The sequence below is a fragment of the Prionailurus bengalensis genome, chromosome B1, assembly GCF_016509475.1.
Source record: "Prionailurus bengalensis isolate Pbe53 chromosome B1, Fcat_Pben_1.1_paternal_pri, whole genome shotgun sequence".
Taxonomy (NCBI): domain Eukaryota; kingdom Metazoa; phylum Chordata; class Mammalia; order Carnivora; family Felidae; genus Prionailurus; species Prionailurus bengalensis.
In genome coordinates, this window is record NC_057344.1 from 105,341,806 (window position 1) to 105,353,727 (window position 11,922).

The window sequence follows — 11,922 nt, forward strand, 5'->3', positions numbered from 1 at the left end:
CCAGGACCTACTGGTGGTAAGATAATAGTTTTGAGGGTCTTTTCCCCTTGAGATATAGTTGTATTTTTTCTTTATATTTCATAAACATAAAAGTTATGTTGTAAGAAAAAGAAAAAGATATTCTTACCCTTGTAGGTCTATGGCAGGACTAACATAGAGTAGAATCCAACACATGATTTAAACTGGGAATACATTAAATGGATCAATTGATTAATTATTGTGCTGCAATTAGAAAATAACTTATCTCAGCTAGTTGTAAGGTAAATAATTTATTCTCAAATTCAAGTGTTCACCCCTTTTTCCTTATTGATCAGGAAAACTATAAAAACAATTTCAAGTAAATTACCTGAAGCAGGAAATATAAAGAAACACAAAAATTTAAAAGAAGTATGAGTTTTTGAACTGAACTGATACAAGTTCAGTTCTGGAATCTGGTTCAGAATTATTCTCACTGTATTCCAAGCTAGTCTAACATTATAGTAAAACTAAATTGAATCCAGTATGGTAATTTTGTATTGCAAAAGATAGAAAATGAAACTTAACAAGACTGTTTAGATATGACACTGTGTGGGGAGGCGAGGTCAAAAACAATCTTTGATTCTATTCAGTGTGAGTTATGGAAGGTAAAATATGAAAACACTATACTTACCCCTGTACCCAGCTGCCCTCACCAGATATCATGCCTTTAGGTCTCGATAGTGTTCAGGTGAAAGGTTACATTCCTTATCAATGGAGGGGAAATAAGGAGGCATTCTGAAAACCCCACAGATATATCTGGAATGGCTCAAATCAGCCCTTAAAAGCCTCTGAATACTTTACCTATTCACTTTTAATTGATACTATCCTTTGCTCATAAAGTTGAATTTCCTTTATAATAATCAATATGCAATGTATAAAGAATTGCTTTCCAGAGTTATTTGCTAGAACTTAAGGAAAAGGAGAGTAGAATATCATCTTGTATCTAATTTATATTAAGTTTTGGGGGGCCATATGCTTTGAGACTACATAAACTTTACATTTCCTTAAAAATTATAAATAAAAGTAGATTTCTACAGAAAAATGTCTTAGTAAACCAATTACTAAATATGAAGACTGGTTTCAGAGTTGGAGAAATTCACAACATGGATTCCAACTTAAAAGCTTTCATACAAAAAAGATAATAGAATATATTTTGAATCTTTTATGCAGTATAAGGTAAAAGAAATCAAGATATGCCATGCAGGTTGGGCCATCAAGATAAATATGAGACCTGGCCAAAAAAAGGAATTGAGAGGGATATTAATTTATAATGTGAAATGTGAAAGGCAAGCCAAACAGAATGTACATCAGCTGTCAGATTGCTTCATTCCTTTAGAGCAGTTGTTCATCTGAAAATAGCTTTCAAATGAGAAAGGATGACTACAAAAGGATTAGTTACCATAGGCTTTTCTACACCGCCTAGAGCTCCAGGTTTGTTATGACAGAATAGCAAGGATTTAAAGGAAGTAAACTATAGAATATTAAATAACATCAGGAAGGATCTATGTTAATGGTGAGCTATGTTAATGCTACAAAGGATTTTTATTGATACCATTTCCATGGATTTCCTTCATGATGGCTGATGCTTGCTGTTTTCTCTGCTTCACCATGGTATTATGTGAAAGCATGGTTTTTTGTTCCCTATAGAAAATAAAGGAACATTATTGAAACATCGTGAAGAACTTGTCTGGAGTGTTTTATAATCATCCTTTTGAAAGACAGCATCTTTGTTCTGTATTAGGAATTTATCATTGCTTCCTACTGAGTGACTTTAATATGTATTCTCTATCTAGTGACAGAGCATGTTACTCATTGACAGGCAAAGTCACACTGTACAGAGGATAATACTCAGAGTTTCAGGCCTAGTCTTATCTATACACTTGTACAATGGTCACCAGGCAATGAGAAACAATGAGAGAGCTGCCTCCTTTCCCCTCCCTCTCTCTTTTCCACAGTTTATTTTAATTTGTCATTATTTCCTTATTGGCCTTCACTTGTACCAGCATCACAGTACATCCATTCCAGCAAACTGTAAGAATGAAGAAAGGACACTAGATTAAACCAGGACTCTTTGGTGGTGACATTTTAATATTGACATCAACAGCTGCCCTTTAAAGCAAAGAATGCCCATTTATGAGTCACAACTCTGAACCTCCTTGGACAACTGACTAATAAAACATTTTAGGAAACAATATACTCACCTTGTTCTTAGACTGTGCTTTTCAGCAGGGTTGAATCCCAATTTGTGGAGGAAAGAGTGGAGATGGAGTATGGATGGCACTTGGGCCCGATGGTTTTTATCCCTGAGCCTGGGACGGCATGGTCCCTAGCTCTGACTCAAACTGGGGACTGAGCCTTTCTGAAGAGACTGGCATCCAGCTGACATCAACTGACTATATATAGCACCAAATACTTCAGCTACTCATATCTTCCTGGCGAAAGGGAGGAACAGAGAAAGATTAGGTTTTCTCCATTGTGCTTCTAGTTTGAGAGATGGTTGAATGAACATACAGAAAGTTTTTATGGAGCACCTTCTCTTCGAGAAAATAGTAGCCAAAAGGGATTTTGAAAACTTTTTGGCATGTAAATCTCATGCTACCTCTAAATTGAGGCGGCGAGAGACACATAACATGAATGAGAACAGAATGATAGATCATTAACTATTAAAATGAAAGTCTGGACAATAATATCTACAAAGTTTCAAGAATAAAGAAAGCAGTGTGGAGCAGAGTCATCCTTTAAACAGGAGTGAGAACAGATGCTGGGTTCAGAAAAATGAGTAATATTTGAATGCTGAGGCAGGTGAGCACTTTGAAATGGTGTTAAAGTTGAGCCGTGAAGCTACTTGAGTAAAAGCTTAGACTCATAACTGGGTCACACTTTTTGAAGAAACCCTGTGAGGAACAGTGCCTACAAAGTTGACTAATCTTTGCAAGGTCTGGAGTCAAGGAATCCTGTTTGGGAGAATGACAGGATAACAAATTTTGAAGGTGGGCCTTGTTGGCCTCCTTGCTGGTCTTTGAACACAGAAGAAGCATGTTCCCATTTCTGGGCTTTTGCTTTTACTATTTCCTGCTTGCTGTAACATGCTCTTTGTCTATGCACATGGCTCACTCTGTCATGCAATCAGGACTTCACTCAACTATTGATTCTTTACAAGGTTCTTCCCCAGTCCCCATGTCTAAAATATCACATGGTGCCACTCTCTGTTCCCCTAATTCGGCTTCATTTTTCTTTATATTTTTGTATTAAAATTAAAGTCGAATGGAAGTGAAAGAAAAACCCCTAAAACAGAAATTTTAAAAAGATGGAAGTTTGTTTTTCCCCACATGTAAACTTAGTCCAGAGGTGATCATCTAGGATTAATGTGATTGACATAATCAACAAGGGCTCAATCACCTTCTAATTTTTTGCTCCGTTTTCCCTAAAATGCAGGTCCTTTGGGCCTATGTGGCTGCTTCAGCTCTAGCCAGCATGTTCATATTTCTGTTAGCAGAAAAAGGAAAAAGTAATGAGAAAGGCACACTATCTTATCTCTTCTTCGGAACATATCCTGATGTTGCTCAGATCTCTTTTGCTTATATCCATCTATCCAGAACTTAGTCAAATAGCCATACAGAGAACTTCAAGAGAAGTTGGGAAATGTAGGTTTTCTTCTGTGTGGCCATTTGCCTGGCTAAAATTTAGAGGTTAACTTACTGACAAGGGAGATAAATGGTTATAATATCAACTCTCAAATTTTGACACTAGAACATGTCAACATTATTTTATCTATCTAGTGTCTCTTTTTCCTACCAAAAATACAAGGAACTCCATAAGGGCTTGGGCATCAAGAATTGTGTCTAGTGTGTGGCAGGCACTCAATATTCATTGAATGTATGAAAAAATGAGTGGGCTGGAGATTAGTTGTGGAATGCATTAAAGGTTTGGCATGATTTTGGAATTCCCTTCCTGTTATGTCAAACACTTGGGGAAAAAATAGAATTGTAATACATGAACAGTCACTTGAATATATGATGGTGGCTGCGTACGAAAGAAATAGTTTTGTATGAGATTGAAATAGGTTATACATGGGATCGATGGTTCAAGGTAGTAGGTAGTAGATTTAAGCTGACCTATTGCAATTGCTTCTAAGCAAATGTTTGTATTGAAGATTTTAATTAGACACCAATGAGAAACCATTTTGCTGGAGCCAAATCAATTTAAATTCCCTCCTAAGATTCTCCAATTGCCCTTAAATTCCTGGCTTTGGCACTTATTATAGTATGCTATTAGTTAAGTCTCTTAAACTCTTAGTTTTCTTATCTGTAAAACAGGGATTACAGTTTCTACCACATTGTGTCATGAACATTTTAGATGTAACAACAATTTCAGAAACTTCTGATACTTAATAAAAGTTTAATGAATGTTAATTTTTGTCTTTTACTATTATTATTCCTGCAATATGAAAGGGTTAGAATAATCAACTGCATTATTCAGTAAAAAAGAATATATTCAGAAAGCCCCAGTTTTCCTATTTGGTCACCTTAATATGCTTCCAATTTTCTGTCATGTGGTTCTACAGGTTGAACTGGTGTCCTCTGTAGATAATAATTGTTATGTTAATTTTGGCTTCCAAAATGAAAGGAGGTATTTTAAACAATTTTTAAAGTTTTAAAGAATATAATGACTTATTTTTGTTTATTTTCCAATTATACTTAACATTGTTTTGCCTTATTTTTAAAGCTCATTTATACATATCTTTGACAGCTTTCTGGTATCTGAGTTATTGTTTGTTGTCAAAAGAAGAAAGAACAAATCACTGGTATTGTAACTTTTAGGCAGTGCATGCTATCCATGTGCCCCTTGACAAGGCTAAATTTTAAAAAAGAATTTAAGGGTTATATTAAAGCATTTTAATATGGTCCATTCTGAAAGCCAATGCATTTAAATTTTAAATTGAGTCATAATGTCATCTGCACAGAGATCTGGCTCTAGATTAAACTTCCCTCAAATTTGTCATATTGTGATCTCCCTTTGTCCTCAACTCCAACTTTTCCATTCCCAAGACCCAGGACTGTCCCCTTGCCACACACACACACACACACACACACACACACACACACACCATATACTAAAAAATTATCTCTCCTACCCCCAGGATCTCCGTACTTACACTTGCCTTGCCCTACTAATTATTCTTGTCTTTGATGCTTCTTCCTAACCCTAACATAAGCAGAGTAGTCTTTAAGTTTCCCTCAAGGCCCTAAGTATTTTAGATTAATTGGAGCTAACAATGACAGATGAGATCTTTTCTTGTAAGCAAAATAATGGAATCCTAATGGTAGAGTCTGGTGCCTTGGGAGACTAGTGAGGAAGAAGTTTTTGGCAGAACTTCTTAATGCCCCTGTAATCAAACTATTTCTTTTGCTTGGGCTTCCAGTTGTGTTTCCAACTCCTTCACCACTTGCTAAAAGAGAAAAAGAGATTAAATAAGGTGAGTTTCACTGCCAATATACCACCTAACAAAAATTCACACCATGAAGACCCATGAAAGGCAACCTTATTTAGCCAGTGCAGTAAACATGAGCCCTTTAGCCAAGTGGTAAACAAGGTCTACTACATTGATCTTCCTCTCACTGAACACTTGTTTTTTAGTTCTGTGTTTCTCCTTGTCCCATTTTCAGTCTATATTAGGTGACTGTGGGCAGTTAGAGATTAGGGCAGGATCCGGGGGTGCCCAGGATGTGGGAACTGTCTGCTAGATGGGCAGACAACATATCACCATTATTGAGGTTCTGGTTGGATGCACACATAACCCAAAAAGGGCAGCTGCCAGGCTGGTGTTTAAATGACAAATCCAATAGGATGATCAGTTATTTACCAGCCTTCAGGGCGTCATATATGGTGCTAACCCTCAGAAGAAAGAAAGGATAACAAATGTATAAAAACTTACAGCTGGTAGGGCCGTCTATGGGCGCGTGTGTTTTGGTTTGTGCGAAAGGCCTATCCATTCTCGATGGCTAACTGGTTTGCCATATTTTCACAGTTTCTACTTTCCTACATCCATGAAGGTCCAGCTTACAATCAATCTTATTACCCAACCACAGCAAGGGCAGAATAGTTGTAAGCAGTGCTGTGCTGATCACCCCACTGGCCAAGGTGAGACAGTACAAGACAAACAGATGAGTTTGCAATTGGTCTCACTGTAGTATAGGCTTGAGGGCATTTACAGTATTTAAGCGGAAATATTACAGCCACCATTTAGTTAATATTTGCTAGGCATTGTTCCTGTTTTACAGATGAGGAAATGGACATTCTGAGAGATTAAGTAAAATCCCCCACGCAACATCATCTTTGTAAATTATAGAGATGGGATTAAAAATTTGTTCTGTCTGAGCCACAGGCTTCTGTATTTTCACTATACTGTGCAGAAATCTCTGTCTTCCTAAAATAGAGGAAGATATCTCTGTGTTGATATCCTCATAACAAAAATAAAGAAGCAGAGTTGAAAATTGTCAGATTAATTATTTCAATGTGCTCCTTATTGATTCCTTTTAGAATGTAGCATCCCAACACTAGGTTTATTTTGGCTGGGGTACTTTTTACTTGTAACATTTGTGGCTCTTTTCCAACTCATGTTTTTCTCATTTGCAAACTTGTACAGTTCCTCATGGTGTCTGTTCTCAGGGTGCTTTCCTTTCCTTCAGCTGTGCAAATACTAAAGTTATTAAAATGCTGAACATAAACAAATGGAAACATGTGCCATTTGCTGTGTAGACCTCTCCTTCCTTTCCTGGCCAGTAAACCACACACTCAAACACACTTACCACCTTCAGGGCCAATAATAAGAATCAAATCCACCTCTATCAAAATAGTCCATTTATAGGCAAACCAGTGTTTTACCTGTCTTCCTCTGAAAATTTATTTCTTTTGCTTAAGCATTTCCTTCTAGGTTCTTAAATTAAGACTTAAGGTAAACTGGGGTGAAAAGGAGAGTTAAACAGAACCCGATGACCAGCTTGTCAAGGACAGCTAACGTAATAGGGCTGGGAACTTGGAAAGAAATAAAGTTTCATATACAGGAATATTAAGAAACAAGTTGCCAAAGCAAACCCGCAAATCATTTTTTTTCCTTTGCTTGCATAATCCCAGCATTTATCCAGAACTTTGTCACATTTCCTTTCATGATTCTAGCCAGCCTGTATTTTTCCTACAGTCTATGGAAGCATTTTCTTTGACAGTTCTCGCACCTGCAAGAAAATTTACCCCTGCTTTTTTATACAAATTTAGCGTGACCTAATTAAATAAAAGTTTATTAAAGAAAACATGAAGGTTTTTAAAGAATATAGAGTCAACAAATGTAGTGACAGAACCTGGATTTCACAGCCATGTATCACATGCTAGAGTTATCAGCAGCATTGACCATAAAATAAGGACAATCATAGCATCGATGTTATAAAGCTGTTACAAGGCATGGTGCTTATCACAATGCCTGGCTCATATTATGTGTGTAATAAGTGCTAACCATTATTATTATTATTATTATTATTATTAATTATTTCTATTGTTAATATCATCATCATCATCAAAAGTTTTTAAAATTTTTTTTCAATGTTTATTTTTGAGAGAGAGAGAGACAGAGTATGAGCAGGGGAAGGGCAAAGAGTGAGGGAGACACAGAATCTGAAGCAGGCTGTGAGTTGTCAGCACAGAGCCTGATGCGGAGCTTGAACAGTAAGATCATGACCTGAGCCCAAGTCGGTGCTTAACTGACTGAGCCAGCCAGGTGCCCCCTCTAAAGTTTAAAAGTAGCATAAACATGTGAAAGGATGACAAACAAAATATGGAAGTCACCTTAAACAACAATAGCTTAATCCTCATTTGCCAATGAGATACAGAGAAGTTAAATCACATGCTAAAGTTTACACAGATAGAAAAAATGGAATGGTTCCTTAACTGAGAAAGATGGATATGACTTGAGCTGTGGTATTAATACACATAAGTAAAGCATGTGTGGATCAGAAGAGGAATTGCTCAGAAATAAAGTATCCAGAAATGAACAGAGAAGGTTCTGGTGAACTTGATAAATATATATTCCATGTGAGAGTGATTTATCAGTGTATCAGAACCTAATGTCATTAGTAAAACCTGAATTGTATAAATAACTCTCCATATTCTGAATCTGCTCACCATCCAAATGTCCAGTAATCTGCTGGTTTCCCATGTAGTTTGCCTAAATCCAAACCCACCTAGTACTTTTTCTCATTAAACTATGACACATTTTAGGAGTAAAAAATTCAGTGCCTAGTAAATATTTGTTGAATGAATAAGTGAATAAAAATATGAATAAGAAATAGTTAAAGAATTGGAAAAGACCCAGGAGAGCAAAGTTCAAAAGAGAATTTCCAGGCACTGTCAAGTTCTACAAAGAGATCATAGAGAATGACATATGAGAAAAGGTCATTGGATTTGGCAAGAAGTAGGTCTTTGGCAGAATAGAGACATCTTTTTAATGTGGTAGTCACAGAACCCAAATAGAAAGGATTTAAGGCAATAATGAGTGGTTAGGAAGTGTAAGCTGCAAATGGAAACTATTTACTTGAAAGGACTGATCATGAACTGAAAGGGAGAGAGAGATCAGTTGCTAAAAGCAAGTTGCACGTGGATACAATGCACATGCATGCATGCTTTGGAAGAGGAAACCTGAACATGTCTGGAGATAAAAGAGAAACGAATACTCGTTTTTAAAGTAATAAAAATTCTGATAATTTGAGATTTGGAGTTGTTCACATCATGGTAGAGGTAGGTCTCTGATGGTTTGTTGTTGGGAGAGAGATACTGGTAGAAGGAAAGAAATACGTAACATACAAGGTTTAAAAGAAAATGTGCAGGAGAGCCTGGGTGACTCAGTCATTAAGTGTCCAACTTTTGATCGCAGCTCAGATCCTGATCTCAGGGTCGTGAGTCCATTGGGTTCCATGCTGGGCATGAAACCTACTTAAAAAAAAAAAAAAGGAAATGTTCAGTGAGGTTTGGTATCAGAGCCAGGTGGTGCCATCAGGAGAGTTTCCAGCATGCCATCACCAGGGTAAATTTACAAAGGACCAGTTCTGAGCAGGTCCAGACATGCCAGCTTCCCAGTTTCATTAGTCTTAGCAAGGCTGTGTCCATCAGTTTATGAAATTACGTTTAAGACAGTCATCAGTGACCTCCTAGCTGGCTGATCCTGACTGCCCTTCTCACCTTCACCTGTATTTCCAAATTGCAACCAGAACCCCAATTTTGGTGTCCTACAAACAGCATAACACTAACATATCCCAAACTGGACTCATCATCTTTCCTCTCAAATGAGCTCCTCATCCTGAATTCCCAATACAGACACACAGGGAATGACAACATCACTACCTACACTGCAGACCAAGTCAGGAATCATTATAGAATCCTCTTTTTTTCCTTTCCTGCTTAAAATCTAACCAAGCACTTAAATCACTTTTAGGTTGGGGAATGGAAGTCTGCCTCAACCTCCATCCCTCTCACCTGAAGGAGGAAAGGAGATAATAACCTGAGTGTTGTCTCTCAAGACACAAATCTGGCCAGTTGGGTTTTGACTATAGTCATGATGTGCTGATAGGTTATACAACCAGGCATTGTTTCATGTTTTGCTCTCTATTCCAAGCGCACAGCAACAGTTGTAAGGCAACTTCAGTCCTAGCTTCCTTGTTCTACTCTCTTTTTTTCATTTCATACGAAATGAAATCATTATATTAAATCATCATATTAAAGTTATGTTTGGGCTTGAGGTTGATGGGTTCTTAGGTCTCTACCCACATTCATTGTTTTGGAACCCAGAATTTTGCTCACAGTAGGTTGTTTCCTCTACCTGATGAGCTCTCTTACTTGGCAAGTTTCCACTGATTTTTCTATAGCCTCCACCTACAAATAGTTTCACCCCCTTGTAATCTTTTCTGGCCTCTCCAAGTGGAGTTAGTGCGTGTTCTTGGGTTACTTGTTCTTCTGGGTTTATATTGTGTTGTGTTTAGATGTGCAATATATCTATTATGTATTCAATTTCTTTGTTCTAACAAGACTCTAATGTTTTATTCCCTAGTAGATTAAGTCACTTTGTAATCCCAGTGCTTAAGATAGTGATGGTATATGGTAGTCAGGCTGCAAATATTGACTGGATAACATCATATAATGCGTGGCATGTAGCAGGAATGTAAGGAATATTAGTTTCTTTCACCACTCATAGCTTAACTGTCCATTCTCCATTCTTATCTCCTGATTCCATGATATGCAGTGATAGGTCAAGAAGTGACGTTGGTTAGGAGAACTTCAGCCCCTTTATTTCATATCATTGCTCTTGAAGCTGAAATAGTGTGCATGCCATGCAAACACGACCTCAGTACAACTCAAATAAGCACGTATATCTTCAGTCAAAAACGCGTCTTCGGGGCGCCTGGGTGGCGCAGTCGGTTAAGCGTCCGACTTCAGCCAGGTCACGATCTCGCGGTCCGGGAGTTCGAGCCCCGCGTCAGGCTCTGGGCTGATGACTCAGAGCCTGGAGCCTGTTTCCGATTCTGTGTCTCCCTCTCTCTCTGCCCCTCCCCCGTTCATGCTCTGTCTCTCTCTGTCCCAAAAATAAATAAACGTTGGAAAAAAAAATTTAAAAAAAATGCGTCTTCATTATTACCTCTTTCTTAAAAGGCTTTTCTTCTTTTTTTTATTGAAGTAATAGTTGACACACAATATTACATTAGTTCAGCACAGTTATTTGACAACTGCATACATTGTGCTGTGTTCACCACAAGTGTACCACCACCTGTCACCGTATAATACTATTATAATATGAAAAGCTTTGTTTCTTGATTCCAGAAAACCATATACTCCTGGTTGCCTCCTCTGTTCCTTCTTAGTTTCTTCATTCAACAGATATTTATTGAGCAACTAGCATGTATTAGGTACTATTCTAGGCACTGAGTAGTAAATAAAATTTTAAAAATTCCCATCTTCATGGAGTTTACATTCCAGTGGGAGAGATAGGCATAGGACAAGATAAACAAGTAAAATATACCATATGCTAGATGATAAGTACCAAGAAAAACAATAGAGAAGTCAGGCAGCATTGTTGGCGGGAGGGATTTTTTCAGAATGACCGAAAAAGTCCTCATTGAGAAGGTGACATTCAAATAAAGATCCAAAGGAAAGGGAGAAGGAAGTCATATGCATATGTTTGGAGAAGAAAATTCCAGGCAGAAGGAGCCAGTAAAGGAGCAAGTAAAAGGTCCCAAAGTGTTAACATGCCTGGCATATTTGAGAAAAGTGAAGAGGCTAGGGTGAAAGGCAAAGAAAGGGAAAAAGAAGTCGGGAGATTGGTCAGCAGTAGAATGGTCTTCTATTTCCACATGTCTATCACCTAAGTGTCTTCCCAAAAGGTAGCTAGACCCTTTAAAAGTTAAAATCAAATTTAACTCCTTTGCTCAAAATGCTCTGATGGTTTTGTATCTTAGAGTAAAATCCAGTCCTAAGAATAGCCTAAAAATATCCTCCACATTCTTACCATCTGATAACTCTCCAACCACATCTTCTATTCTGTCTCTTGCTCTTACTGCTCTAGATCTCTATGCTTTTTTTTTTTTTTTTTTTTTTTTTTGCTTTGCTCAAACATTCCAGGTTGTTCATTCTGCCAAGAACACTTTCTTCCAGATATTTGTGTGGCTCTTGCCCAAACCGCTTCAGGTCTTTACTCAGTGCCACCTTCTCAGTAAAACATTCCTTGTCTACCCTGTTAAAAAAAGTATAACACTTCCCTCCAGAATTCTGCAAAATCCTTGATTGCAGATTAATTTTCTCCATAATACTAATCACTGTCTTCCATATTAATGTAAATGCCACGAAGGCACAAACTATTATGTTTTTTCT

General features: G+C 37.4%; 1 protein-coding gene across 1 annotated transcript in view; it reads right to left on the reverse strand.

Moving 5' to 3' along the window:
• MYOZ2 (myozenin 2) overlaps positions 1 to 2,389 on the reverse strand; it is a 42,478-nt gene extending 40,089 nt beyond the window's left edge. The window contains exons 1-2 of the mRNA XM_043569559.1: positions 2,220 to 2,389; positions 1,571 to 1,659 (exon numbers count right to left, since the gene is read on the reverse strand). Of these exons, the coding sequence (XP_043425494.1) occupies positions 1,571 to 1,646 (76 nt within the window). The 5' untranslated portion in view covers positions 1,647 to 1,659; positions 2,220 to 2,389. The remainder of the gene's footprint in view (positions 1 to 1,570; positions 1,660 to 2,219) is intronic.
• Positions 2,390 to 11,922: the final 9,533 nt, after the last annotated feature.